At 52.3% G+C, this 27,817-nt stretch overlaps 7 protein-coding genes across 7 annotated transcripts; 1 reads left to right on the forward strand and 6 right to left on the reverse strand.

Annotated features, from left to right (window-relative positions):
• The first annotated feature begins 101 nt into the window (after positions 1–101).
• On the forward strand, positions 102–27,475 carry LOC128278353 (centrosomal protein of 135 kDa). Its single transcript, XM_053017071.1, has 10 exons — positions 102–272; positions 416–686; positions 853–1,076; positions 10,703–12,003; positions 12,065–12,275; positions 12,342–12,457; positions 25,061–25,186; positions 25,510–25,663; positions 25,844–25,950; positions 26,822–27,475. The coding sequence occupies exons 1-10, from the start codon at positions 102–104 to the stop codon at positions 27,462–27,464; spliced, it is 3,324 nt and encodes a 1,107-aa protein (XP_052873031.1). The 3' UTR covers positions 27,465–27,475.
• Positions 1,315–2,532, reverse strand: LOC128278359 (luciferin sulfotransferase-like). Its single transcript, XM_053017076.1, has 4 exons — positions 2,198–2,532; positions 1,672–2,132; positions 1,511–1,601; positions 1,315–1,435 (listed from the first exon to the last, which is right to left on the reverse strand). The coding sequence occupies exons 1-4, from the start codon at positions 2,530–2,532 to the stop codon at positions 1,315–1,317; spliced, it is 1,008 nt and encodes a 335-aa protein (XP_052873036.1).
• Positions 4,580–5,887, reverse strand: LOC128278358 (luciferin sulfotransferase-like). The gene is made up of 5 exons (XM_053017075.1): positions 5,541–5,887; positions 5,134–5,485; positions 4,965–5,070; positions 4,816–4,891; positions 4,580–4,743 (listed from the first exon to the last, which is right to left on the reverse strand). Exons 1-5 carry the CDS (start codon positions 5,867–5,869, stop codon positions 4,623–4,625), a joined length of 984 nt encoding a protein of 327 aa, XP_052873035.1. The 5' UTR covers positions 5,870–5,887; the 3' UTR covers positions 4,580–4,622.
• On the reverse strand, positions 6,301–7,534 carry LOC128278355 (luciferin sulfotransferase-like). Its single transcript, XM_053017073.1, has 2 exons — positions 7,091–7,534; positions 6,301–7,035 (listed from the first exon to the last, which is right to left on the reverse strand). The coding sequence occupies exons 1-2, from the start codon at positions 7,429–7,431 to the stop codon at positions 6,369–6,371; spliced, it is 1,008 nt and encodes a 335-aa protein (XP_052873033.1). The 5' UTR covers positions 7,432–7,534; the 3' UTR covers positions 6,301–6,368.
• Positions 7,527–8,884, reverse strand: LOC128278360 (luciferin sulfotransferase-like). Its single transcript, XM_053017078.1, has 5 exons — positions 8,559–8,884; positions 8,149–8,497; positions 7,984–8,089; positions 7,844–7,919; positions 7,527–7,776 (listed from the first exon to the last, which is right to left on the reverse strand). The coding sequence occupies exons 1-5, from the start codon at positions 8,882–8,884 to the stop codon at positions 7,656–7,658; spliced, it is 978 nt and encodes a 325-aa protein (XP_052873038.1). The 3' UTR covers positions 7,527–7,655.
• Positions 8,976–10,454, reverse strand: LOC128278357 (luciferin sulfotransferase-like). Its single transcript, XM_053017074.1, has 5 exons — positions 10,076–10,454; positions 9,656–10,004; positions 9,493–9,598; positions 9,350–9,428; positions 8,976–9,267 (listed from the first exon to the last, which is right to left on the reverse strand). The coding sequence occupies exons 1-5, from the start codon at positions 10,408–10,410 to the stop codon at positions 9,147–9,149; spliced, it is 990 nt and encodes a 329-aa protein (XP_052873034.1). The 5' UTR covers positions 10,411–10,454; the 3' UTR covers positions 8,976–9,146.
• On the reverse strand, positions 12,998–23,000 carry LOC128278354 (uncharacterized). Its single transcript, XM_053017072.1, has 5 exons — positions 22,878–23,000; positions 14,430–14,825; positions 14,193–14,352; positions 13,286–14,121; positions 12,998–13,049 (listed from the first exon to the last, which is right to left on the reverse strand). Exons 2-5 carry the CDS (start codon positions 14,816–14,818, stop codon positions 12,998–13,000), a joined length of 1,437 nt encoding a protein of 478 aa, XP_052873032.1. The 5' UTR covers positions 14,819–14,825; positions 22,878–23,000.
• Positions 27,476–27,817: the final 342 nt, after the last annotated feature.

The following is a 27,817-nucleotide window of genomic DNA, read 5'->3' on the forward strand; positions in this document are numbered from 1 at the left end:
TGCTGTGATCGGAAAGTGCTTTAAAACTACCACCGAATGTGTTCACCGTAGGCTAGACTAGTTTTTACATTGCCATTGAAACGATTTCCTTCGCCAAAACAATGGATATCGAAACACGGCACAGTGAGCTGCGGCAACGGTTGGATTGTCTCGGTTTCGGGCATCCACTTCCGTTGAGTGCGATCGGGATCGTGTCGGCAATCCTGGACGATCTCATCCAGACCGCCGAGAAGCTAAAGTCAGCCAACCAGCAGATCGAACAACTTTATCAGGTGCGTTTCTGTGCGGGGCGATCATAGCAACACATGGCATGGTGTGAAGTGTTACTTGTCGCGCTGGCCAATGGTTGTTAGTTGTTTTTATATTTTTACTGCATTTGTTTCTGCTTCGGGTGGTGTGTCCTTCGGCTGTGCAGGAAAAAGCGGCCTGGGAGCTCGGTGTCGAGCCGTACAAGTGTGACAATTCGCGGCTGCTGGCCGAATGTAACGAGCTGCATTTGGAGCTGATCAAGCAACAGGACAAGAACATCCTGGCGAACACGGAACTGCGGTCGCGGGTTCGTACGCTGCAGGCGGAGAAGAAGCAGTTGGAAGAGAAATGCCACCTCTCGGAGAGCCGGGTCCGTGAGCTGCAGGCTAACAGCGGTAGCGACAGCGTAAAATCGCGCAAGGACAGTGTTAATAAGCGTGAGTAACCGCATTACAGAAATATCGATTATCCGTTTGTGCCGTCGGTGCCTGGAGCCGACGTTTATTGTGCGTGCGAATCAGTTGCGACACCTTTGGCGTTGCCGAAGGTGGCGGTCCAATTTAAATGGTTTGTACGGTTGTTCCTTGACATCCTTCTCCACAGAACGCAAGCCGTTCATATCGACGGTGAGGGCCGGCGCTACCTACCAACCGGGGAGTTGTTGTGAGCTGCAGCAAAAAGCATCGCAGCCCGGACAACCTGCGGGCGAAATGCGGTGCCGCTGTCCGTGTAATCAAGTGAAGCAAGTGGACGCGCTGCACGAAGTGGAACGGTTGCGGGTCGAAACGCAAAACCAGCAAGGAGTCATCGATGCGCTCCAGCACCAGGTAATGGTAGGGCATTGCCGGGATTCCGAAGGGGGTGATCGTTCCCCAAACGCGTCCCTATTTAATGTATTCATTACCTAACGCCTACCGAAGGTGTCCCCTCAATCATTGCCAAGCTTTGGACCCTTGCTACATGAACTTTTGGCTGAGTTTAACGCTGAGTTATGTATTATTGAAATATTGTTGATATCCTTATGTACAAACACCTTATAAAGACCCTAAACACCTTATGGGTGTACTAAAAGAAAAAGTCAAAATCCGTTCCCTGCGTGGCCCGCGCTTCGTACTCCGCGAAGCGTCGTATGTACGCCTCGTCCATGTCCTGTTTGTACGTCCCGACGGTTCCGCTACGGATGAACCTGAATGGGGGGAACAAAAGCAGACTGCTAAACTACCAGAAGGGGCCACAGAACTCCCCTCAGCGAGTGGCTTACCTAAAATCATTGTCCATCTTTTGACGTTCCTCGCTGTAATTGGTTTTCTTGGCCCACTCCAGCAGATCGTCCATATTGCACGATTTGTTATCTAAAAACAAGGGTGAAGGAAGCGACAATCAAGCAGCGAATCGATGCGTGGCCCCTTTCGGTGGTCTTACTTCTCATTGAATCCACTGACAGGTGGTTAGACAGTTCCTCGATCTGGGTCGCCGTGTACTGTCGCCCCAGAAAGCGGCTCACTTTCGCTATTACGCCGCAAAGGTCACGCTTCATCTGTTCATACGTAAGGAACAGACAGTTGGCGGCCGGATCCTTGCTCCACTCCCAGTAGCGCCGTACGTGCGGCCCAAACGGTGCATAGATGAGACTATCGTTAAGGAAAGCGTCGAAAAAATGTTCCCTCGGACCATCGAACCCCACAATGTTGCGATAGTGGTGAAAGAAGGAGGTGGCGGCGTCCTTCGGGTTGCGTGACACGTAAATAACTTTTGGCCGCACCGTTTGAATCGCTTCCGGTAGCAGCATGAACGGAAGGTGCGATTTTATGTGCCGGGGACGCGCCAGGTCCTGCACCCGGCCGACGGAATCACCATCGATGAGGGAGAGGGCTCCCGACAGCCTGTACCGAATGGAAGGGAGGGTTAAAAAGGGAACCGCAAACCCGTCCACCAACTCGGCACTCACTCCAGAAACGGAAACCGCTCTTCGAGGGTTTGCTTCGCGGCCCGCTCGTAGTTGAGGCCATTATTCAGCAACCAAACCATTTCCTGGGTCCAGGTGGTGCCACACTTCGGGAACGTGATGACCCACACGTCGTCCTCGTAAACCGCCATCCGGCGTATCGGTTCGATTAGTGGAAGAAACTTTTCAATCATAACACACCACTCCACGCCTTCCGCAGGATGATCATCGTGATCGCTTTTTCGGCATTTTGGTCGCGTCAGGCGGTAATGTTTCTCCGTTCCGGGACAGTCGATCCGATCGGTGAACTCGTTGTTTAATTTTTCGTAGCGAGTCATATTGATGAACAGCGAGTCGAATGCGCGACCACCGGTGGCCGCGGTTCGTTCAGAACTAAAGTTGCAAATGCACCGGTTGGGGGGCCGAATGCAGATTGCGAAACTTGTTGATAGGTGGTTGGCCTTTTCCCTCCCACCGGCGAGGTAACTTGCATTGCGGACCATCATCGCTGGGACAACGTTGAAACGACAAACCAGATTGCACCGCGATGCTGAAGTGCGTTGCACTTTTTTTTCCTCCATTCTGTATTTACTTATCGTTTTGGGGCCAAGGAGGAGCCCAAGGAGGTAAGGCAAGGTTATCGATCGGTTCGGAGGGAGAGTTCGATGACCATTCGTAGTACCAGATAGCGACTTGCCGGTCAGGCATGAAATGCAACGGTGAGACTACAGTCTGCAGCTGCAGTCCCGTTCGGTACAGACGAAAGTGAGGAACTGTTGCATTGCAGTGGGTCAATCGGCAGTTCCTTTCACCAGCCTCAAGCTGGTTCGTTTTATTAGGTAATCAGATGTGACATATTTTGCTTGCGAAAAGTACAGATTCGCTATTCGTATTCGTACTGAAAATCACTTCCCTCTAGCTGCTCGCTAATGAACTGATCAAATTTGGCGTCGTAACCCTCCGGAAGTTCGGTTTTAAAATCGCCAACGATACCCTTGCGTAGAAATCTAAAAAAGTGGACATTCAGATTGGGTTAAAGTGGGACATTACCCCTATGTTCCGTTTAACTCACTCAAACGGTTCACCTTCACGGTGATGGGCTTTGAGAGCGTCACGCACAACATCGTGTTTGTTGGTGGCTGGGTTTTCTGTGCATCGGGAGTAGATTACCGGGAGATTATACTTCCTCACGCTTATGGCCAGACCTTAAACGGACTTACTTTTCATTTCGCTGAACGATAGGTGCTCCGCCAGGGCGTCCAACTCTGCTTTGGTGAATGTTTTATTAAAATGACCACAAACCTCTGGCAAGACGGCTTTCAAGTTCTGGGGACAACAATAATTGTGACAAGCTGGCACCGATCCGGTCGTCCGGGCACCACTTACCCGTTTCATGCGCTCGTACGTTAGGAACAGCACATTGGGTTCGTGACGGAGTGCCCAAAAATTGAGCACATGACGCACCAGCGGACAGTACGCGACACGGTCGGTGAATAGGCTGTCTAGGAAGGCCGCCTTCGTGCCGTCATATCGCATAAACACCCGAGAGTGGTAGTAGAACGAAATAGCCACGTCCTTTGGGTTGCGCGCTACGTAAACGATCTTTGGTTTCACGGTCCACAGTTGCCGCGGAAGTAGCGACAGCGGAAGGTGAGATTTAATTTGTCGCGGACGCGAAGCGTTCTCGGCGATGGCGATCGTATCGATCACGAAACGATCGGCGATCGCGTGGATCCTATGGAGAAGGGGGTTGTTTTAGTTCACTCACCAGAAGCCCGAATCCCAAAGCGCCTGTCCATACTCCAAAAAAGTCGATCGATTGTTAAGCTTCACGCTCCGTGCCCGTTGGTAGTCTAGATCGTGGTTGATCAACCAAACCATCTCCTCCGTCCACGTGGTGCCACTTTTCGGGAATGTCACAATCCACACGTCGTCCTCGTACACCGGGAAATCTCGTATGCGCTGGGCGTAGTCCGCATACCTCGTGGTCATGGTCACACCACTCGGCTCGCAAACGTTTGATGGATACTCCGAAAGATCGTTCAATTGCAGCGTGATTTGATCCGGATCCACGCGCGTTATTGTGAACGTATTAGACGCCATTTCTGTTGGCTCGATGCGTTTCCGATGCACAATGCTTGCCGTTCGGGTGCAGTGTGATTCGGGTGAGTTCTTGACACCGCCCAAAATGGCTACGGCCTACAGTGACGATGACGTTTTTTGCGGTGTTTTATTTGATAAGAGCTTAGATACTGACGCTAGAAGATGCCATTTGCGGCTGTTTGCAACCACAAACAGTGCGCACATTTCTCAAGATTACGGAGCCGGCAATATTTAATCACAGTGTAAACAGTGCAAAGTAAGATCAACAATCGGTAGCGCAGAATTTTATTATACTTTTTAATGCAACTCAGTCTCAGATATGCCTTCACTCGTCGTATTTGAAATCGCTTCCGGCGAGCTGTTCCTCTAGGAAACGATCAAGTTTGGCGATATACTCTTCCGACAACTCGTTACGATGGTCCCCAACAATGCCTTTCCGCATGAATCTGTGTGATGAAAGATGGCCAAAGAAGTGGTTTAAATATCAAGACCGATAAGAAGCTGTCTCTCTCTCTCACTCAAAGTGTTCGCCTTCCCGGCCGTTCATCTTCATTGCGCTGCGCACCATCTGCTCATTGTTGGTGGATGGATTTTCTAGAATGGGAATCGGAACACGCGGATGTTTAAAACCGGGTTTCATGCGTTTCGTATCTGCCGGTTACCGTACTTTTCATCTGATCGAACGATAAATGTTCTGCAAGCGTGTTGAGCTGGTCGTCGGTGTAGGATTTACCGAAAAATTTGCAAACCCTTTGCAGAACACCCTTCAGATCCTACGGAGGCGAGACCGATTGATTATCAGAAGACGATTCCTCACACCGAAAACCCTCACTTACCCGTTTCATGGACTCGTACGTCAGAAAGAGAACGTTCGGGGCGGAATCTTTCAAGGCCCAAAACTCGAGCGCGTGACGCACCTGAGGACAGAACATGACACGATCCTCGACGAGCCCATTGAGAAAGGCTTCTCTGGTGCCCCGAAAGCCCATAATCATCTGGTAGTGGTGCAGATACGACACGGCCACGTCTTTTGGGTTTCGGGTGACGTACACGATCTTCGGTTTCACGGTCCACAGCTGACGGGGCAGCAAAGGCAGTGGCAGATGGGATTTAATATGCCGCGGACGTTTCATGCCGGCCGTGGCTGTGACTGTGTCCACCGGTATGCCGTCCGCAATGGCACCGATTCTGGAAGTGCGTTCGTAAAGCATCTTACTGCAGGGACAGGGGTCGATATACTCACTCCAGAAACACCGATCGAGTGTTGATGCTGACAGTCCGGGCCGTTTCATAGTCCAGCTCGTGATCGATCAGCCAGACCATCTCCTGCGTCCAGGTGGTGCCACACTTGGGGAAGGTGATAATCCACACATCGTCCTCGTACACTCGAAAGTCTCGTACCTGCTGGGCGTAGCGCTGATACTTGGCCGGCACTACGACGGGGACCGGTGGCAGTGATCCGTCACCGAGCGGGTAGTCGGATAGATCGTTGAGCAGCACTTTAATGTAGGACAGTGCCCCGGGGCAACCGAGGTCCGATTCGACGTCGGCAATGGAGAACGAGGTGGACATTTTTGTGGGGCCGTTCAGTTCAGATGTGCTAACGGCCGGTGGCAAAAGGCGACTACCGTTTGGTAGATGGGCGTTCCGCTGCTGCGCTGCTAGAGTAACCTTCAGCGTGTCGGTGGGAAATCTGTGGTAAAAGAAGGGGCAAAGAGGCCATGCCGAACTAACACGCACGCACTGGCGTCGGTGTGACGATCGCCAAGGTCGAACGGACCAAGACTGTAGTGGTTTCGTGATCCGCTGGAATTATCAATTACCAACGAATAGCAAAGGGGGACTTTAACGGAACCGCAGATCGGAGACCTTTGTCTCTGATCGTACCACGTTACCGGGAAATTTATTTACAAACATGGCAAAATGATAACGCTACGATCGTTCCATTCCAAAGAATGTGTTTTATTTTGATTGAGTTCATTTTATGGAGCAGTAAATTTGCAGTTGCAGATGCAGTTGATCAGCGTAAAATCTTTATTATCATTATTTTTATGGCCCCTTCATACAGTCTTCACTGAAACAGATGGGAGTATTTGCTATCTGGGACGTTATCTAACGTCCAGCGGTCCAGCGCCCCGACGAGGTCGTCCGACAGTTCCCGCTTCCACCCATCCGGCTCGCCCTTCCTGATAAACTGCATGTTGTTATCGTCCAGCTTATCGGTCCGGGCCGTTTGGCGCAGGTTGAGCTCGACCCACTGTCGCTTGTTGACCGCCTCGTTCTGGCGCATTCGATCGAACGACACATGCTCGGCAAGCTGCTGAAGCTGCGCATCGGTGTAGGATTTGCCGAAGAAGCGGCACATCTCGCGGATGGCTGCCGGAAGATCGCGCTTCATGCTCTCGTAGGACAGCGACAGCATGTTCGGGTAGCGCAGCTCACTGAACTCGATCAGATGCCGATGGTAGGGCGAGTAGTAGACGAGCTCGTTCATCATCGATCGGATGAACTGCTCCATCGTGCCGCGGTAGCAGTGCAGCGAGACGGAGTGGTGATAGTAGGAGACGGCCACCGATTTAGGGTTACGCCGGACGTGGACCAGCTTCGGTTGTACGGTCCAGAGCGCGTCCGGCAGGAAGGCTACCGGAAGGTGTGACTTGATGAACCGCGGTGAGGGCATTTCGAGAGCATCGCGCAGTGGATTAAATGACTCCGGCAGATCCCGTATTCCGGAGAGGCTACAATGAGTGGTGTTTTAAATTCAAAACGCATACTCGCCACGCGCATACTCACTCTATGAACGGGAACCGTGCATCGAGCGACAGATCGAGTGCCTTCTGGAAGTCGAGGTCGTTGCACACGAGCCAGATCAGTTCCTGCGTCCAGGTGGTGCCACTTTTCGGATAGGTCACGATCCACACATCGTCCGGGCGCACCTCCATCCGCTTGATCGTTTCAGCGACGCGAGCAAAGTGTGTGGACAGGCAGATTGGGGACGGTTTCCAATGCGGCAGGTTGATCGGAACGTTGGCGTAGTCGTTGCACCGAACCAGGAGGTAATCTGCTTCGTTCCGCTCTCGGCAGGTGTCCCGGAACACCGGATCCTCTATCTCGATGTATTCGAACGTCGACATGGTCTTTGGTTGACTGAACAACGCGACGTCGGAATCTTGACTATCTTGTTTTGGTCGCGCTCTACGCGCCGAGTGAATTCCGTGACAACCGGTTGTGTTCGTGTGTGTTCGGAATCGTGGTTTCACCGTGCGTGTGTGTTAGTGTTAAACAATCGTATCTTGCCGTGCGTGAACCGCACATTTTCGAACCATTCAGGGGGTAATCTTTTATTTTAAAGATATTTTTAACCACTGAAATGGAAGTCACTGTCGGCGAGATGTCGCTCGATGTACGTGTCGAGCCTGGCAATGTATTCGGCTGATAGCTCTTCCCGATACGATCCGATTTGTCCTTTTCGCATGAATCTGTTTCGAAAGATGATTTATCAATGGTCTCGCTCAATAACCGAACCGACCAATTCTGGGTACTCACTGAAAGTTTTCCACCTTTTTGCCCGACAGGGATTCCGCCAGCTCCAAAACACACGAGTTGTTGGCCGATTTGTTGTCTGCGAAAGCGAAGTCAAAAGGTGATTATTGTGCTCCTTTCATTGGGCTCACCACGTTACTTACTTTTCATCACATCGAACGAGAGGTGTTTCTCCAGCTCGATCAGCTGTTGATCGGTGTAAGATTTTGCGAAGTATCGGCAAACTCTCCGCAGAACTCCGGACATGTTCTAGAAGCGCAAGCAATGGGTCTGTAAGGGTCGAACGCTTATTTTCCTAACTCACTGACCGTTTTCATGTCTTCAAAGTGAACGAAAAGGATGTTCATCTCTCGCCGGATGGCCCAAAAGTCCAGCGTGTGGGGTATTTGGGGTCCAAACAGGACCTGATCGGTGAGGATGGCCTCCAGAAACGCGTCCATCGTTCCCTCGTAGCCGTGAATGTGACGGTAGTGATGGTAAAAGCTGACCGTCGCGTCCTTCGGGTTACGGGCACAGTAGACGAGACGTGGTCGCACCGTCCAGATTTGCTTGGGAAGCAGCGCCATCGGTAGGTGACACTGGATGTGCCGTGGTCGGCTAGCTTCTTCCACCTGATGGATCGTATCGCCTGGATAGTTGAGCACAAACGTGGAGAACCTGCAAAAGGGGACAAATTTTGTCACTGACCGAACCACAGCGATCGTGCCCTGTGCCGTACTCAAGAAAGATGGAACGATCGAGCAGGTTCACATCGGACGCCGTTTTGTAGTCCAGTTCGTGGCTCACCAACCAAACCATTTCCTGTGTCCAGGTCGTTCCACACTTGGGGTAACTCAGGACCCAAACGTCATCCTCGTAGACGGGCAAGTTGCGAATACGCTCGGCCGATTTCAGATACTGTGGCGTTAAAACGGAATGGGTTGGGGTTCGTGTTCCGATCGGAAGATCGCTGTGATCGCTGAGGTGCACCTCCACCGTTGGCCCGTGCATGGGAGCCTCCACTGCCGTGGCCACGCTAGAGTTTAGCGGTTTGGTGACGAACATTGCGAGCTTTTAACGCTGCTTAACCACCGAGCGCGTGTAACGAACTCATTCGGTGTCGTCGCGGTGCGAAGAACGCAAGTCCGGTTGTGTTTGGTAATTGCAGCTTTTATTTTTTTCGCATCTAAGCTACACACATACACAGCCACAAAAAACCTGTCCGTCCGTCCGTCGGCCAACAGTTTCGGCGATGACCTTGGCCACCCTGTAGGCCTGCGTGGTGGTGGTGTGCGATGGCGCTTGTGTTGCCAGAAGTCACCGCTTTTTACTCGATAAACCTGAAGTCACTTCCAGTTAGGTTTCGCTCGATGTACGCATCCAGCCGGGCAATGTATTCCGGCGACATCTCTTCCCGGTGGGATCCAATCTGTCCCTTTCGCATGAATCTGAAGCAGAATGGCAGAACCGAGGCTTAGGTTCGTGTTTGCTTTGGGAACCCCCCAAAAGGGTTGGGAGTTGCACACTTACCGGAAGTCAGACGCTGCTTCTGGCTTGGAGATGGTGTGCACAATGTCCAGCAGGACCGAGTTGTTGGCGGATTTATTATCTAAGCGAAAGCGAAATTGTAGTGTCACTTCCACTCATTAGCACGCTCTACGGGGTCACCTTACTTTTCATCACATCGAACGAGAGGTGCTCTTCGAGCGCCGCAAGCTGCTGTTTGCTGTAGGATTTCCCAATAAACTTGGAAGCCAACTCAAGCACACTGGCCATGTCCTGCAGGGGAAAGTGTTCTTAGACCACCGGCAATCATCACTCCCTTATCACTCGTACCCGTTTCATTTGCTCGTAGTGGATAAACAGGATGTTCGGTTCCGAGCGCAAGGCCCAAAAGTCCAGTGTGTGCGCTATCTGGGGTAGGAATATCATCTGATCCTCGAGAATGGCCTCCAGAAATGCCTCCTTAGAGCCGGCGTAATGATGCAGGTGTCGGTAGTGATGGTAGAAGCTGGTGATCATATCTTTGGGATTGCGGGCACAGTACACGATGCGGGGCCGCACGGTCCACAGCTGCTTCGGGAGCAGAGCCATCGGAAGGTGGCTTTTGATGTGCCTGGGACGACTCATTTGCTCCACGCGGCTGACTGTGTCCTCTTCGAGGGCTGGCACCAGCGTGCTGAACCTTTGTGCCACAAGATAAAGATGTTTATTTGATGAAAAAAAGGTAATTTTCTGTCCCTCGCCCTGTCTTACTCCATGAAGATCGATCGGTGCAGTAGGTTAACGTCAGCCGCCGTCCGATAGTCGAGATCGTGATCGAGTAACCACATCATCTCCTGGGTCCACGTTGTACCGCATTTGGGTGCCGTCACTACCCACAAATCATCCTCGTACACCGTCAGGTTGTGGATCCGCTCCGCAAAGTGTTTGTAGTTTTCGTTTAGCACACTGTACGCTGCCTTCTTTCGGCCCTTACCGTACACCGGTAGATCGGAATGATCGTTTAGATGTACCTCAACCAGTGGGCCATTAGTGGGCACCTGAACGGCCTTCGCTAGTTCGGAAGTCAGTGGTTTGTAGGAGAACATTCCGTGGATCACCCGTGCCGGTGGACAACTGCGACCGTCTTAGCAAAGCGTTGAGCAGTACTGAAGCTAACTAGGTATTAGAAGTAGGAACAGGTTCAGCTAGACACTACCCGAACCCCTGTTATCAGCGCTGTAAACATGAGATAATGTTTACGCTGAGCGACACTGCGTCACGGTCGCTGTTGCAATCGGGGAGGTGTGACTTTTGTAAAACGTAATGGCTTTTTATCGGCCTACCCCCCGCCATGATGATGACCGCTCGGTATTTATTCTCGGCCCTACTTGCCCGTAGATTGACTTCCGTGACCGTGAAATCCATCGACTGAGCGCACTGTTTGCGGGTGGCCGGCCGGCGGCCGCACTGGCCAAGGACTGTTGCTATCGCGGAGTCGATGTGCTCGGCCAAGATGTGGACGCGTTGCAGCAGGAGAAACTTTCACTACAACAGAAGCTCGACGACGCGGCGGCGGCTCACGAGCGGATGGCCCGGAAGTTGAGCAAAATGTCAGAAACGAACCAACGGCTCGAGAAGGAGCTGCGCGAAATGGAAAACGTAGCGCTGAAGGTGGAATCGGAAGCGAACCTTAACATCCTGGCGGAGAACCGTAAGAGCTCGGATTTGCAAATCAAACTGCAGCAGTCACAGTTGCGCGTGAACGATCTCGAAGCGCTGCTGGCAGTGCAGTACACGACGCAACGCCAGACCACTAGCCAGACACCGTTTGGCCAGCCGGACAGTTCGGCCACCTCTTCTTCGTGTCCGAGCGTGGCGGTGCTGGATGTGGCACTACAGAATGCCCTCAAACAGGCGACCGAAGAGAAGCGCCAGTTGTACAAACAGTTGAACGAGCTGCGGGATCGCGAACACGGGCTGCTGGCCGATTACGAGAAGCTGAAGAGCAAGTACGCCAAACTGAAGCAAAAGTATGCCGTCCAAGATTTGGCTCACAAAACGGGCCTGACGGCGGTGGCAAGCGTCGAGAGTCAGGCCGAGATTCAATCGTGGAAGGACCAGTGCGGGGCGCTGGAATCGAAACTGCGCAAGGTAAAGGCAGAACGCGATAGCCACAGTTCGGAAGCCGATCGTCAGGTGCGCCTGGTGCGGGACCTGAAGCGTGAGAGCGTCGAAAAGGATCACGAGTTGGCGCAGTTGAAAAGCGAGCTAGAGCTGCAGCGTAAATTGTCCCGGCCTCCGACGAAAAGTGGGCCCAGCAGGTTACGCACGGCCGACTCTGCCGCTTCCGGTCAGTCATCGCTCTCCATCCAGGCGGCCATTCATCGGGTCGAGCGAGAACGTGATGAGGCCAAGTATGAGGTGCAACGCCTGACGCAGGAACGGGATGCGGTGCGGGAAAAGCTAAAACTGGCCACCCGCAGCCAGCAGGAGGAACTGGCTAAGCACGAGGAGCTCATCGTTGGGCAGACGGCCCAGATAGCGAAGCTGGAATCGGAACGGCGCGATCTGATGCTCGGACGATCTTCTTCCAAGTCGCAGGTTCAGTTGTTGAACGAAGAAAACCGGGAGCTACAGGAGCGTTTGAAGGAGGTCACAGCATCCCACAGCAAGCTGAAGGTCTCGTACTCTCAACTGAAGTAAGTGGCCACACGGGGTTGACACGCTGGGCGCTGCGTTACTTAGTGGCTTTTTTGGCAGGATCCTTCAGGAGCAAACGGAACGATCGCTGACGGAACACCAGAGTCGCCTGATGTCCTCCGAAACGCAGCTGGGCTCGACGGAGGCCAAGCTTCACCGAGTGGACAGCGCTGTGGAGGATGTGCAGAACGAGCTGGGGAACCTGCGGAGTGAGCTAAGCGTGCTGAGGGCATCGAACAGTGCTCTGGAGCGTGAAAAGGACAAACTTTTGGTAAGCCACACACACGCCGCTGCGGAGGGTTTTCTCGTGCTTTGATGGGTTTCTCATTTATTTTAGATCGAATTGGACAAGAAAACGGAAAAGTTGTTCGTGGTCGAGCAGGAACTGTCGTCGCTGAAATCGAAACGAACCGAGCTGCAGTCGACGATCGGTCGGATGCAGCACAAACTCGAGTGAGTCCGCATTTTTATCCGGTGTTTCCAACTTTATTTTCCGACCTTGGCCGCCGTTACATTCGTTTAATTACAATGTGTGTACACTGTGTCCTTAGATGCTACTCAGTCTACGTACGGATCGCTCATTGTTTATCCTACTATTCGATCGATTGATCGCGTTACTATCCGTCCGCCCCGTCTTAGTTGAAGTTAGAATTTAAATACATAACGATTGAAGGCACCAAACGCATCAGGAGCCAAGCGTCCACTTTGCTGTCCTTATGGCACTCGTGGTTGGACGCTGATGGTAGATGATGCGGCTCGGTTGATGGCCGTGACCCGTGATAAAGGTGCGTTCATGGTGCGTGTGGTTTTGATGTAGGTGCGCAATGACTTTGTGTGCGTGTGGCAGGTTGAAATGAGGACAAGGCAATGTAAAATGGCGTAATTGGACGTGGGATTGAATGGGATTGCTTTTCCTTGGTAACAAGGCTGGCGCCTGGGGTCCAGGTCCTGGGAGGCGTGATGATGATACGCGGCGGCCTGGGGATCGATGGCTCAGTACTCGTCCGGATCGGATGAACCAAAGCCCAGTAAGCTCATGAACCACCTTGCGGAGTAGCGAAAGAAAGCACACGTACGCGGGAATGAAATGGATAGAGAGAAGGCAGAAAAAGATGATAAGAAAAGGGTTGCTAAGAAGAAGCCCCCTACGGAAAAGCGAGTGCGCCAGAGCAGAGCGAGGATGGGATGCGATGCGGCAGCGCGGACAGTCGGAGCTAGGACAGTGGAAGGGTAAGGTTGCCGGGAGCTCGCGAATGTAGATGGCGCCGTTCGTTCAAGTACCTGGCGATGCCAACGCTCGGCGCCTGGCACCCGATGACGCCGTTAGCGAGCGGCTGCTCGTACGGTGTGTATCCTGGCCGGCACACGCAGGCCGCCGATCGGACACGCGGCGGGATCTTCTTCGGCTCGAGCCACTGGCCCGGACCGCATGGTCCGCGGGTGTACAGTTTGTAGCACTGCCGGTTCACCTCCACCATGTCCGGCGTGCTGTCGCACGCACTCTGCGGTATCTGGTCCGCTTCGTCCGTGCACGATTGGTCCAGGTTCGAGATGACGCCCGAACAGCCGCACATCCCGTTGTACGAGATACCGTCCAGCGAGGGGCGCGACGTAAAGTCAAAGATGACCACCTGGTGCAGGGTGCACGGACCCTGCGAACCGATCCGGTAGCAGGTTTTCTCCTGCGGAAAGTACAGGCGACCCTTCTCGCACGGATTCGGCGTACAGACGTTCGGTTCCGTGACGAAGGCACCGAAATCACACGGCCCTTGCGTGTAGAGCTTGTAGCAGTACCCGTCCTTCCACCGCACGTAACCATCCTTACAGCGACACTCGGCCTTCAGTGGGCCGGCCTTGGGAGGTGCCGTGTTACCGTCCGCCGGGCGCTTTCCGTCGGCCACGAGGAACGTGTGTCCGAACGGGCACGGCCCGATCGTGCCCAGTTCGTAGCACTGGTTCGTCTCGTTGTGGTAGTGTGGGAGCCGCTCGTGGCAGGCGCACTTGCGCGACGGCAGGAACAGCTCGCCCGTGCCCAGGCACGGTCCTTTGGTGAAAAACTCATGGCAGGTTTCGGTGTCCTCGTGGAAGTAGTTGCCCAGATCGCCTTCGCTTTCGCACTGTCGAGGGGACAAAGAAGAAAGAACGGATTAGGGGCGCGGTCTGACAAACGGCAGAAAGTGTGACGTACCCTACACCGGGCGATACCGTTGTTGTCGAGACTGATAAGCTTCCCCTTCGCGCACGGTCCTTTGGTGTGTATCTGGTAGCACTTGTTGTCCTGCGGCCAGTAGATCATGCCGCTGTCGCAGATTTCCGTCGATTTGCACAGACCCCAGCGCTGTTTTGGTCTGCGGAAGGCACCGGAATCGGAAGGTTAGTGAGGCGTTCGTTTCCCGGTTCCGGGGGTGAGGGTTATGGCACTTACATGGCACTCCTTCCGGCACCGTCCGCGATCGGCGCAAAGTACTGGCCGAACTCGCAGGGGCCCCGCTCGAAGAGTTTGTGGCACTTCTTCGTCAGCGGCGACTGGGCGGTGCCGGGCGGGCAGCGACACTCGGCCGTCGATCCGAGGCCCGTCGAACCGGCCCCGACCGGGCTGAGCTCCATCGTGTCCGGGCACGGGTAGCCGAGCTGGAAGATCTTGAAGCAGCGCTTGAGCGGTGGCCAGTACAGCAGCTGCCAGCCGCCCGGCTGGCTAGCGCACGGGTTCTTGTTCGGGTCGCTCCATGGCGGCGGCACGATGGCCGCCAGGGTCGTCGCATGCAGGTTGTAGAAGGTCAGCAGGATACACATCCAGACGGATGCATGCCTCATCACAGTGCTGGATAAGAGAAGGAGAACGAGTTCGATAAGTGTTCATTAGGGTGTGTTGCGTCATTGTTGCCACGTGTTAATCGTTTCATCGGTCGGGATCGTGTAGCTCGGTCATCCGGTCGATTGATAAAATCCCCAACCTTCAACCGGCGCTCCATTTGTCCTTTCTATTGTCAATCCTTGACAGACTTATGGTGCCCCCGGTGGGCCCACCGGCCAACGGGCGCATAAATTTGCATCGATTAACGTGTTTTGGAAGGCACCTAAAGTTCAGCGAAACACCCCGCTAGACATCCGTTGGTGTCTCTGTCGGACCAACGAATCTGAATGTCTATGTTTTGACCATCTTTCGAGGGTTTTCGGTTTCCCGGAGCAAAAGCATCCGACGTTATTTGGTGGCCTTCTGTGTGAATGGAACGATTTTTATCTGCCTGCGAAAAGATATTGCGCCACAACCCGACCCGACGGTTGACCGAGTTGTTCCAATTTCACTTTCGCGACCCGGCCGGCCGGCCACTCACAGATGGTGACCTACATTTAAGGCTCGTTCCTGCAAACCTTGCTCTAGCTAGCGAACGGGTGACCGGGTCGATTTCCTGCTGCGCGACACACACGGAGTGCACCCCGTTTCAGGACGGGGAGAAAGTAATATTGCGCATAATCTTGCGTGACCGTGCGTCGGTCCCGACGGAACACGTTTTTGTTGCCGCTCCAGATATTATGCAACCGAAGTGGCGCCGGCGTGTGGCTCTCTCGGACGAAGAGAGAATCTGGCCCGACCGAGACGAGATATTGACGAAACAGAAGCCACAGGCCTCCGTGAGCCAGGGTGATGTGTATTTATGACCGGTAGTAAAACGGTGATTTCAAGGCCACGCCACGCTTCGGAAGTCGTTTAACTGTTATCGTGTGACCTCCGCGGTGTTGATGGTTCGCACCACGAGGGTTTCGGAAATCGGAAACCCTACGCGTTGCACTAAAAGTTCGCCGGTTGTGTGTCAAATGGTCTCTAATTCCTCATTCAGTTACTTATCCCGTGTGGGGCAGGTTAGGAAATGGCATGCAGTGCCGTTTCCGCGTGGAAACCGCTTTTTCCCCATTAAAGCTGTGGTCGGTCCCGTCCGTTCGTTGATCGCCACCTGCTCTGCCTGCTGAGGAGCTTTGCCGCGTACCGTTCCGGAGTTGTCATACAAGTTATTATGTGAGGGAGCCCACCTCACAAAGCTCTGGCGCAAGCTTGCGTTAAATTGGGTCTAACCTCAGTGCGGCGGTTGGGCTTTTGTCGGGCGGAAAAGCAGGAAATAATCAGTCCCGCGTCCTAGAGCCCGCTCACCATCAAGGTGACAACCACCGTGGCGTGGCGTGTTTAATGATTGCTGATGGCGATTGACTAGCTTTGTTTGGTTTGACTATTGTTGTTGCTGTTGGCGGCGGCTTGGTGTTAAAATTATGATTATTTTTTGTTTGCCTTGTACCACCGACAATTGCGCTACCGAGCACCGTTTAAAATCGGTAAACTGTGATTAGATAATGCCGTGTGGGTTGAAAGTGTGCAACAAATTAAATAGTGTGACGTTGCGTGGCGATGGTCAGCAGCAATAATACTGTTTGGCCCATCACATACACCATCGGTTGAGGTAAAAATCTGTTGGCATTTAAACCGTTCTTCAGCAGCGATAATTGGATGTTGCCGGATTGGATTTGACGTGCTATAAATGGCGTGGGTCTTCTGTGCCATCAATTCCTTGTCGGAAGATGGTACCCGATCGGGATCGGCAAGTCATCTTCAAGTGGGTCTACGTAACGTGCGGGGAAACGAAAACGTACGATCGATACCGCTGATCTTCTGGATCGAGATGGTGAACAAGATTGTTGAAGTAACTTTTTTTTTTTTCCAACAATCATTTGGTTGTACTACAAATCGCAGTCCGGAATGAAAGGGTGAAGTAACCTCAGCTTCCCGCGGTCGGGCGTTCAATTTGTGGACATCACACACGCGGACCCCTCGAGAAGAGTCACGCACAGCAACACCCGACCGGTCGGTCGGTCGGTCGTTGTCGTGATTGCCGCCAACATCGTGAGCCGCGGCGTGACCTACAAATCTTGGCATCAATAGTGCACTCCAGTCTCTTCGACTTCATTCGGTCGGACCCCACGGTCGTGGCCAGAAGAGATAGAGAAAACACCACGGCAGCGCGTAGCAGGTGGTAGTAAAAGTTACATCACTTTGCGGTGTCGATGTTATTAATTTCGAAATTGTCGTCGTCTTCATCATCGGCATCATCATTAGGCAGGCGGGCGCCATCAGCATCTAACAGCAATTGAGGTTTATTGCCGTCAAGGTGTCAAACTGTTGTCGGCGGGCTGATGCAACGGGGACGGCCACCGTCTACCAAGATAAGATATGGCGGAGCTGTTGCAATCCGCCGTTGAAATGGATGATCGGTTTGGTGTGGAACCCGGGAGGGCGGTTTACCATCCCCAGGCCTCCACATTCCCAGCAGAAACAATGGATTAATTTTGCATATCTTTTTTGTGGCTGTTTGTTCTGTCGTGGCGCGATGATGAAGTCGTTTTGATGATTTCCTAAGAATTGGCTTACACACCGCCGTAAGCCGCCGCTTGACCGTATTTTTTATGCCGCGCGTGCCAAATACGGCGGCGGCGGCTGACACGGAGCCAGACACGAACTGTAAAATTTAATTAAATTAATTACGCAGCTCGGTACTCAGGCGGGCGGGAGTAGGTCTTAACCGTTAGTGGGTTCAATCGGTGCCCGGGAGGCAAATGAATTGCGGTTTAATTAGTCTGTTCAAATGGTTGCTGGTTAAGTTTTGCGAACAGTTTTTACACACACAATAATAATCAGCACCAAAAACACGCGGGAGATTGATTGCGATAGTGATTCCGGACGAAACCAGATTGTTAATTAGTGCTTAAGAAACTTTTGGGTATTGGGTTCATTTGATTTGATTGTAAATTTAACTTCTTTTCTAAGGAAGTGCCGCCTTCGTGTCGTTCGTTTGCTTGAGGAAAACCTTTGGCTTTAATTAAGCCGGGAGCCGGTTTTGGGAACCACATCAAATGCCGCGGGTGCGCGCATGAACCGATAGACGCCGCGGCCACGAACGAATCGATTATAAAACCACGAATTATTTACATCAGCTTCGGTGGTAGCGTTGGCCGCTCTTCCATCGGCAGCAAGGGCACCGAGGCACTTTGGACTTTTGGCGCTAATGCCATTGCCAAAGCTCTGTTTGAAGGTTTTCAAAAAATTAAGCTAATATAGCGGAACTCATTTCGTGGTCAGTGCAATCTTATGATCTGAGGAACCAGCCCAACGGCAGTCCACTCTTTGCCAAATGGAGGAATGGAAAAGAGAAAACACAAGCGACGACACTCTTCGCGCCGGACCGTGTTTGATTTATCGATACCAAAATCAAACCCTCCCGGGACGGGGCGCTTGACGGATGACACACGCCAAGGTGAGACTGACTGGGGTGACATGGAAATCACTTTTCCTTTTTCCCACCGCCCAAGGCGCACGGGGACACAATGGTAATATCTAATGTCACGCCACGGGTGAGTGAGTGACGGGAAGTCTGAGTTGTTTCACGTGGCCGTCGTCGTGTTTCTCGTTGAATTTGCAATACAACGACCGACACCGACGGTCGGGAGATCGTCGTCGGGGCCATGACGGAGATCGCTGGCGCTCTGGCTGGCCCGCAGGCGTCATTCTCCCCCAACGCGGTAGAGCCGCGTTTTAGTTGTGCGGAAGTTGCCGGTCGTTAACGTTCTTCCGCTTTTGTCACACCGAGGTTGGAAGGTTGGTTCCTGGGCCTTGTTTTCGATTCCGAGGCAACGTGCATGATGAGTTCGTTTGCTTTTAGATCCGTTGGTAAACTTTTTAGTGGCATGTGAAAGAGGATGCATTTATAGCTTACGCGGATTACTGAATCCCCTGCTGGCTTCCGTTCCGTCGGACGGTCTCAGGTGGTGGCTACGCAATACTCACCCACCGAGCCCGACCGTGTCCACTTGCCGACCGAAACTCTACCCATTTTTCCGGGGTAAATCGTAAAATCAAGTTTTCGCTCTGCGCTTGCCTGTTAGTCGAGGAAGCGATGCCCAAGTGGCCTAGTAGCGCGCCGGCTGCAGATCGAGCCAACGAAAACCGGGCAGCAGCATCGGCTGTCCCCGGTAGGACGTTAGAAAGTTACGAGTGCAACGCACACGAATCGCGCGGGAGACATTGCCGTTACCGTTGGGCCCGAATCCCGAACCGCCGAAACCGGGAAGGATCGGCAAGATCATAACTGTCGTTGCCGGCGAAAAGGGCAATTTTCTTTCTGTCGTTGCTCGGCGCTATTGCATAATCGGGCTGGCGCTGCTGGCTGCTGGCGGGAAATGCAGCTTCGAGTGCGACGATTCAAACGAAAGACACCAACGGGCGGGTAAGCGAGGAACCTCGATTCTTTCACGCGGCAGCGTGGGTCGGGGACTTTCAAACGACACGTTGGCACATTATTCGATCGAGTGGAAAAGGGTGCAGCTCGAGCTTTGCGCGATCGTGTGGGTCACCAAAAGAACACTCACTTTTGCCGGCAGTCTGTGCAAGAGCCTCCCATATCGAGACGACGATGGAATACTGATCCGTCCGTCTGTCCGAATCCCAACCTCGTTTCAGCCCACTCCGCAGAACGCGTATCCGTCCTCGGTTGATTGGCATCCGTTGTTAGTAGTGGCCTCGATGCCGATCGTAAAACAAACTTAAGTATACAGACTTGCCGCGCAAGCAAGGGCATGAAAAGGGCAAATAATGTAACCAAAAAACCGGTTCCCGATGAAGTGAAAAAGGCGAGCTCCTGCCGCCGGGCGGGTGAAGTCATAAACGAATCTTGGCCTACCCCTCCAGGGCTGATGATGATGATTCGCTCGAATCGGTACCAACTGGACGCGGAGGAACAACGAATCGCGCTGACCTCTCGGCGATGCGATTGAGTAATGGGCTGGGCTGGGCCTGGACAACATTAAGGCGTGCACTCTCACTCTCATTCAATTGCATCTGCCCGAGTCGAGGGTCGATGATTTATCACCGGACGGGGTCCTCCTGCATCGCCTTCGGGTTCTTTCATCTCGCATTGCATAAATCGCACTTTGAATCGGTTAAATTTAGAAGGTTGAGCTTGGTCGTTTTTTTTTCGGTCGTCTCCTAACCTTCGTCTGCAACGCTACCAGACGGTGGCCCGAGGAACAGCCCCAAAGTTGCTCAATTTGCCCGCCGTCGGTACGCGCCCGCCGTCTGATGTTACGAAAGCATCCGGGCGGAGTTGAATGAAAGAAAAAAAACCACGAGATGCTTCACCGAAACCGCGGCGCCGAACAGCCTCCGGTTGTGCGGGTCCTCCGGCCATACGGAAGGAAATCAGAGGCGTGTAACGCGTTGTGCGCCGAAAGAAAACCACGAAAACAACGCGTTCCACGTCGCGTCTCAGAAAGGAAAAGATGCAAATTGAGTGCAAAGAAAACGCCAAATAAAGCACGTGTGAAACGGCGCGCTGGTTCAATGTTTTGGGCCGCAAAATGCTCGACGTTGCCAATTTCTGCTCGCGGCTGCAATTATGGTTCGATTGGCAAAACAAAACCGAGAGGAGAAAATGATCACTCCCCGCCGCTCTTGCCGGGGAAAAGTCCGGCGTTTCCTTGGTGTCACGAGAGATCTCGCGTGGCCGTGAAGTGCGCGTTTTATCCGCTTCGCAGTCCCCAACATTACGTGCTCCGACGCGAGGTAACGGGGGACAATGACAATGAAATTGTTCGCGCTTAATCGCAGCGACGACACACGGCACGTTGTTGTTACTCAATCAGCGCCGGGGCGCGTGGTGCTCCCCAATATCGGCCCCCTCCGATTGGTGTGCCTAATGTTTGCTGTGTTTGTGCACGCTTCGTGCTGCGTAATGCAAATTGACGCCATTTGAAGTGTTTCGAAAGGCGGCTTAGAAATCGTTTCGTTTAGAGAAGCCTATGGATAATATGGGAAAAATAAATGTAGAAAAGCTCCGTACTTGAGACGGACACTTTCACGGACCCCAAGGGGACAAGAACGTCCTTCGAAAGGCCCCGATGGAATCGAACCCCAAGTTGCAGAGTTCGAACCGTCGAAGGTTCTCCATTTGGCGGTCAAACCCGCACCCGATTGCATTGCAAATGGAAAGACGGTGGTGGCGCGAAGGTTGCCACCGTGAATCAGCTCCGATGAGCGGCCTAATGTACTTTGGAGGCAGGCGATCGCAGTGGAGGTTTTCCCGGTGGCCTTCCTGGACCAGCAGCGAAACTGCTGCTACTGTGGTGGGTCATTATCATTCCATGCGTCATCCCCGATGAAGGATGGTGATCGACAGAGATTCGCGGACAGCGAGTTAGAAGCCCTCTTCGAGTGTGTTTCAAACGGGTTTAGCAATTAGCAGCTCGTTTCCCGACTTTAGCACAATGAAACATTGCGCATAACGATTGAAACAAAGAACGGTGCATAATGTTTGCTTTGAATGCGCGCGCGACTGATCGATCGATTGCAAAACGCTCCGATTGAAATCGAAACGGAGTGAAAACAGTGAAAAGAAAACCCCAAACACCCCCGAATGCTTTCGTTTAGAGAGAGAGGGGCTCTTGGTGAAATGGAAACGCGGTGCGTGCCGCGCACTGCGCCGCTGCTTGGCGCAATCGCCACGGGGGCGCGCAGGTTCTCTGTGAGTAATGGCAACACGTGGCTTGCAATGTTTTGTGGATAGGTTTCTTACTCATTAACAACTGGCGCCACGCGTTGGTAACACATTTTTTATGCTCCTATCTTGCCGCATCTCTCAGCAGCACCAGCAGCAGCAGCAGCTGAGAGCTCATCAGCTGGCCACCATCGGGGAGGGGGTTGGCGGGGAAAACTTTCCCATTGGTGCCAAATTATTGCCACAACAACGCTGGTTGTTGTGGCGCTCGTTGCATTGTGGCTCCATTTATCGGCCTCGAAAAATTCCATCCTCATCTCGCAAGCCCCTCGGCCGCCGGCCAGGATGGACTGTGGCCACGCCACATACAAACTAGACACGCCTCATGTTTGGCGGTGGTAGCTGCCCGGGTGGGTGTCCAGTTATGCGATGTGGAAATTGCCCAATTGGCAAGGTGGTGGCAGCAGCTTCACTTTGGTTGCCGCTCAAGCAGCAAATCGTTTGCAGTGCAGTTCGAGCAGAACGCGTGCAATTCAAGGTGGCTGTCCGACACGAAGGCTACACGAACTGATACGGTGTTTGCCGAAAGTGTCCGGCGTGTGAGACCCGTCGCGTGCCGCTGCCTCTGAATGGTCCTGGGGCGGTTTCGATTTAGAAAGTGACACGAGAAACCGTCCATCCTTCTGCTTTCGTCACGAGGAATCCGATCCGTTTAAAAGTCGTACAAAACTGGGCAAAATTTACAAAATTCTACCTAACCGTCCGACGGGAACACGCGATGGAAGAAAGCTTTATTAAGGTCGCGGCGACAGTCGTCAGCACATTCACCGGTGTTCTCCGGTATGTCCGACAAATGTGGTGTTAATTTATGGTAATAAATTCTAACCGCCAACCGCCGTGCGCGGGGTCCACACAACACCGCTAAGAACAGGGGTTTCCAGTAACTTCGGCCTGTCTTCATTTACCGTAAGTGTTTAACCATTCACCGATCGGCCGGTAGAAGGGGCGGAAGGCGGGCGTTTCTTTGCTCAACCGTCCGACCGGGTGTGGGTCTTTGAACCATTGTTAGCCGCAGGTCTTCTGTGGCACGAGATTTAGTACGGCCCGTAAGGTGATTGATGACCGGCGGGGTTCCGACTAAGAATGGGTTGAATAGCGCGGGTTCGGAGAGAAAAAATATCGACACTATGCCGAACCGACCTGCGACAATGGAACGAAAGACTTCAACGGGCGGTTAGCGAAGGAACCTTAAAATTAATGTTTCGTCGGCAATTTATTGGATTTATTTTAAGTTTCTTCTGTGGAAAACTGTGAAAATACTCATCGAAAGCCAAACCTACCGATTGATAGAAAGATCATTAAACACCCAAAAGAAGCACCGACTTCGGATGTTGCCGTCGTTACACCCGTTCTATTATTTCGGATGTTCACAAGATTGTGCCACTTGTCACGGTTTTTTAAATTAAATCTACCCCACCAATGAATTCACTTCGTCTCGACCGGTCACGTCACTTGCGATTGGCTTCCCGTTTAAATCCACACGGCGCAGCGCACTTAGCCCCAACAGGCAACGCGCTCTACGCAAGAACTTGAATGAAACGCATTCTGATTCTTCGCACCTTGGCCACGCCAACAACACTCACACACCTTCACGGCCCATTCGTGATCGACAGGCAACTCACGGGGGCGCGCGCCGCGTGATTCCTTTCTTCGGAGGTATCTTTTTCTTTCTTTCAAACAGAAAGAACACAGCAAGGAGCCGCCACTACCACAGCGATGCGTCGGCGTCGTCTCGGTGGCCGTAGGTGTCGAAAACCTGTTTAAGGATACCGCCGACGAGCGACAACATTGAACCGCGGCACTCTGACTGGGTAAGCTTTTCTGTCGTCGTCGTTCTGTTTCACGTTTGTCGAAAAGACTGATCCCGAGAACGCGACGCGAACGGGTGCACTGTTGATGATCCGCAAATGATCATTCCGTCTGTCTGTTTTTGGCGTGCTATCGACTCTCGATCTGGGTGTGACGAAGGCACGAGCCAAACAGCAAACCGCACGCGATCACGACGAGCGCAAGACTGCCATGGCAAATGATCACCGCGTACAACCCGATCGTGTGGCCGTCGTCGCATCGGATCGGACGCCTCGACTCGCGGGACGGCGCTCTCGCAGCCGAGCCACTTATTGTGAAAGACGGTGCGAAGTGGAACAGACGATAAGTGAGGCGGCGAGTGAGAAGCAATAGAGAAGACACACGAGAAAGAGGGAAGGAAGGAACGCGATGACTAAAATCATCGCAAAGAGAAGAGGCAGAGAGGCAGAAAGAGAACTGCGTAAGTTCTGCTAGGGAAAGGAAAAAAGGTAAGCACAGAAAGCATAAGATCGACCAGACAGACAGAGGATCTTCAGTTATGTTGTGAGCGAAGAATCAAGAAAGAGAATGCACAACCGGGAAAAGGCAAAAGCCTGGCCCAGACATCGAAACTGAAACTGATGAAGCAACGTCCTTGCAAAGTAAACATAAAATTATGAGAGAATGGGAATTCCGTCCGCCTGTCGTGTGTGTGTGTGTGTGGCGAATTATGCAATCCCGTAAAGTGGAAAGTGTTTTATGTTCTCCAATCTGTCAGAGCTGGCCGCTCAACGGGGTTGCCGATTATGGAAGTGTTCGGGTGGGTGCCTCATTAAAAGGATCGCAATACTTTTACTGGCCGGTGTAGCATAAGACCTGCAGGCGCGCACCTTTCTGTGGGTCACTGGATCTGGCGCTGTGCGTCCCGCAACGTCCCACAGGAATTTCGTTGTAGAGACGGACGTGTTATATCAACATCATCGTCGACTGCATTTTTTTTATCGTTAGATAACACTTTTATTGGGCCGTGCCGAAGAGTGCCGGGAGAGTGCCCAGTCATCGTGGCCCTTGGTAGACCCTCGAGTCATGGTGCAATTTTTGACGCCAGTCGATAATGTGTGTAAAGGTTGCCGTTTGGCAATCCGCTTTTCAGTTAGCTAACACACCGAGTGTCCGCGTGTTTTGCTGCTCTGAGCTAACGAAGGAAACGGTTTGGTGTAAAACAGGGAAATTACTGGCAGACGTTTCGCCGTTGTTCCGCCGTGTCCCATTTCTTTTTCACACCAATCCGCTTTGGGCAGGACTTTCGCGGAGATAATTTGGAAGCGATTCGAACTCCCAATCATCGTGCCAAAAAACCAATTTTGATTATTTTTTTCGCACGTTTCTAAACCGGAAGCTTACGTTGGGGATGTTGCGCGGGCCATTCGGGGTCCATTTCCGGGCCAACACGTGGTGGTTGTGAGGATCGTTTAATTTCCCAACGATGCATAACGATTGGTAGTGTAATGCTGTGAGTTTGCACAATTCAAATTGAACCGGTAAGATGCTCTGCCACAACGAAGTTTGGGACAATATTTGGAGCTGCTTAATGGTGATGGGGTTGCGTAATGTTTTCACAAATTTAGTCGCTTTATTTTAAATACTTGTTCTTGTTTTCTTCTATCATCGCCAGCACCGTTAGCACCGACATCATCCACAAGGAGAGTTCGCTGCGGAGCGTGGCAACCGAAACGGACACACTGAAAATGAAAATGGCGACATTGCAGCGAAGCAACGACAACGCCGCAACGGAGAATGGGTTCGTGTCTAGGCTATTCAGTGGTTTCAGGGTAGCGTTACGCCGACTCACAGCATGTGGCACGAATAATGATGTGAAAAAGGGCGAATGTGCTGTTGGCACTCGGAAACAAGCCGTTTTTAACCTAAAAATCTTAAAATAACTCCTTTTGCGACTCTCGGCCGAAGACAGCAAAGTGTCTTCGCCGCTTCCCAAGGCTGCGGCTGACCAACGCGCGCTTCTGGCACTTTCGAATGCTCCTACCGTGGCCCACCGCGTCTTACTTATGTGTTTGCTTTTCTGCTCCATTCCAATGCGGAACCGGCATCTATGCCGCAATTTAGGCGCCTGTCGAACGAGTTAACTGACGCCATCGCCGAGCTGGCGCTAACGAAGCGGAAGCTCAAGGACTCCCAGCAGGAGGTGGACGGTATGAAGACGCAGTTGCGGGAATATGTTCAGGAAATACGGCGTGCCGAGGAGCTGCTGCTAGTTAAGGTAATTAAATTCTTCGGAATTTTGAAATTCAGAGCAGAACCCGGTAGTGAGCTCGGAGAGCCCTCTATTGTTTTTAACATTCCGCCGCAGGATTCAATAGCACAATGAACCTAATTAGCGGCCGGGCGAAAATGATGGAAATATGGGAATTTTTACAATTTTCTGTTCTCTCGGCTGTAGGAACGTGAGCGGGAGGAAATTCTGAAACAGTACAAATCACTGTCGGAGGGCGCCAACACGCTGGAGGCTAGCAATCAGACACTGGAAATGGAAAGCTCCGAAGCCAAGTAAGTGCCCCCGGGATTGTGTCGTAAATTTAGGCCGTAATGACTAGCGCAAAGTAGAAGAGTCTTCGGTCTGTCTGAGGAAACAGTTGGCACTACTTAAGGTCTAGAGCATTGTTTTACTCAATTTGTAGTAGACTCCAATTAGTTCAACAATTATCTTTTTCTTTGATTGTTTAGACAGTTTTGGTGTAAAGCAGCACCAGTAGCCAATTATTGATGTTTTCTATCTTTGAATAATATTGGAAAAAGCAAATTAGATGTGGTATTAAGTTGGGTTTAGACACATTTTTCTTACCTTACGGGACCTAGTCAACATTCTCACCTCATGGATACCGTTTAACAACGCGTGAATAAGGATGTATTTCTTAAACCATCCTGACGTTAGCTTTCACCGTAGTTTGTTGAACGCAAAATGAAACGTTGACTCTGTGTGGTGTAGTGCCAGACGGGGAATACTTATCACTCGAAAGAAAATGCATTTTTCCACCTACGGCTCCGGTCGACTAATATTCCTGTCCGTACGATGCCGCAACGGAGACTCGGTGTTGTGGCGCTTCGGTGTACATGAGAGGGCCGTAAATTAGAAAATAACTTGCACTAACTCTCGACCTTCATTATTTTGGCTGCTGCCCCTTACGACCGGTTGGCGCACGCTGGCTGGACTGACACAACGTGCAACGTGGTTTGTGTGTGTGTGTGAATTAATGCTCCGTAGGTATAGATACCACCAGTATAGACGATAATTAGATTTTCGCTGCAGCTTGGCGCATTCCACCCGGTAGCGGCGGATAGTGTAGAGTTTTATGACTTTATTGGTTATTTATTTTTCCCCTGCTTACGTCGTCTTTGCTGTTGTTTATCGCGCCAAAAGAAAACTGCTGCAGGAAGCGGAAGACCACATCGGTACCCTGGAAGATCTGATGGCACAGCGCGAGCAGGACATTCGCGAGTGCGAGCGGCAGATAAACATGCTGTCTGCCAAACTGGCTGCAGCCGAGTCGGAGGTTGATGCACTGCGGGAAGACAACCGTGCCTTGTCACTGGACCTGGAGGCCAACAAGGAGCTGTGCCAAAAGCTCGACCTCCAGAAGGACAAACTGAACGAGGAGCTGCAGGAACACTCCAACATCCGTGAGCAGCTGGAACGTGAGAAGCAAACGATGCTCAAGGAGCTGTCGCTTGCACGTACCGGTGATCGGGCGGCGGTCGGTGGGCTGCAAGAGCTGCTGACGGCAAGCAGAGCGGAAGTTGAACAGCAACGCGTCGTGCTGGTGCAGCGAACCCAGGAGAAGGATAGGCTGGCGTCGGAAAATGTTCTTCTGCAGGAACGGTTGGCGGAAGAGCAGGAAACAGCTCGTCGCAGTGAAGCGCTGGCCAGCGAGTATAGTGTTCAGCTGCAGGAACTGAGACGGAAGCTAACGGATGAACGATTCGCACTTGCTCGATCGCGTGCCGCCGACGATCATGAGGTGGAGGATGATGACGATGACACGACCAGGTACTCCACGATGTAGTTTAGCTGTTTCAGGCAAAGTTTCCATTAACGTGACCCTTTTTGTTCGTAAACTCGTGACAAGAATTAGAAGGTACTTAGATGCGGCGAATAAAATATACCAACGCGAAGGGACTCATACACAAGAAGCTTCCGAAAATACGATTCAGAATCCGAAATCGCCAAAACCCAATGAACATCCGAAAAGGACGAATGCACACTCGAAAAGACCCCATCCGCTAAAGGAGCGTCGCGACCGAGGCACTCAAAAGTCTGGTAAAATGCCCCTTTGACTTTGTAGTTGTGCGAGACGCCCTTTTCTACATGGACGGGTTTCTTTCAGTGCCGAAAATGGGCGCCCCAATTGGCTGGAAA

This window comes from Anopheles cruzii, chromosome 2, assembly GCF_943734635.1.
Source record: "Anopheles cruzii chromosome 2, idAnoCruzAS_RS32_06, whole genome shotgun sequence".
Classification (NCBI taxonomy): Eukaryota; Metazoa; Arthropoda; class Insecta; order Diptera; family Culicidae; genus Anopheles; species Anopheles cruzii.

Coding starts and splice junctions, on each gene's coding strand:
- LOC128278355 (XM_053017073.1), bottom strand. CDS start 7,431: ATGTCGACGTTCGAATACATCGAGATAGAGGATCCGGTGTTCCGGGAC. Junction 7,036..7,090: donor GCACGGTTCCCGTTCATAGA/GTGAGTATGCGC, acceptor CACTCATTGTAG/CCTCTCCGGAATACGGGATC.
- LOC128278353 (XM_053017071.1), top strand. CDS start 102: ATGGATATCGAAACACGGCACAGTGAGCTGCGGCAACGGTTGGATTGT. Junction 273..415: donor AGATCGAACAACTTTATCAG/GTGCGTTTCTGT, acceptor TCGGCTGTGCAG/GAAAAAGCGGCCTGGGAGCT. Junction 12,004..12,064: donor GTCTCGTACTCTCAACTGAA/GTAAGTGGCCAC, acceptor CTTTTTTGGCAG/GATCCTTCAGGAGCAAACGG.
- LOC128278354 (XM_053017072.1), bottom strand. CDS start 14,818: ATGAGGCATGCATCCGTCTGGATGTGTATCCTGCTGACCTTCTACAAC. Junction 14,353..14,429: donor GGTGCCGGAAGGAGTGCCAT/GTAAGTGCCATA, acceptor TGCCTTCCGCAG/ACCAAAACAGCGCTGGGGTC. Junction 14,122..14,192: donor ACGGTATCGCCCGGTGTAGG/GTACGTCACACT, acceptor TCCCCTCGACAG/TGCGAAAGCGAAGGCGATCT.
- LOC128278360 (XM_053017078.1), bottom strand. CDS start 8,884: ATGTTCGTCACCAAACCGCTAAACTCTAGCGTGGCCACGGCAGTGGAG. Junction 8,498..8,558: donor GATCGTTCCATCTTTCTTGA/GTACGGCACAGG, acceptor CCCCTTTTGCAG/GTTCTCCACGTTTGTGCTCA. Junction 7,920..7,983: donor CTCGTTCGATGTGATGAAAA/GTAAGTAACGTG, acceptor TCGCTTTCGCAG/ACAACAAATCGGCCAACAAC.
- LOC128278357 (XM_053017074.1), bottom strand. CDS start 10,410: ATGTTCTCCTACAAACCACTGACTTCCGAACTAGCGAAGGCCGTTCAG. Junction 9,599..9,655: donor ACTACGAGCAAATGAAACGG/GTACGAGTGATA, acceptor TTTCCCCTGCAG/GACATGGCCAGTGTGCTTGA. Junction 9,268..9,349: donor GAAGCAGCGTCTGACTTCCG/GTAAGTGTGCAA, acceptor ATTCTGCTTCAG/ATTCATGCGAAAGGGACAGA.
- LOC128278358 (XM_053017075.1), bottom strand. CDS start 5,869: ATGTCCACCTCGTTCTCCATTGCCGACGTCGAATCGGACCTCGGTTGC. Junction 5,071..5,133: donor CGTACGAGTCCATGAAACGG/GTAAGTGAGGGT, acceptor TCGCCTCCGTAG/GATCTGAAGGGTGTTCTGCA. Junction 4,892..4,964: donor ATCGTTCGATCAGATGAAAA/GTACGGTAACCG, acceptor TTCCCATTCTAG/AAAATCCATCCACCAACAAT.
- LOC128278359 (XM_053017076.1), bottom strand. CDS start 2,532: ATGACTCGCTACGAAAAATTAAACAACGAGTTCACCGATCGGATCGAC. Junction 2,133..2,197: donor GAGCGGTTTCCGTTTCTGGA/GTGAGTGCCGAG, acceptor CATTCGGTACAG/GCTGTCGGGAGCCCTCTCCC. Junction 1,436..1,510: donor AAGATGGACAATGATTTTAG/GTAAGCCACTCG, acceptor CCCCCCATTCAG/GTTCATCCGTAGCGGAACCG.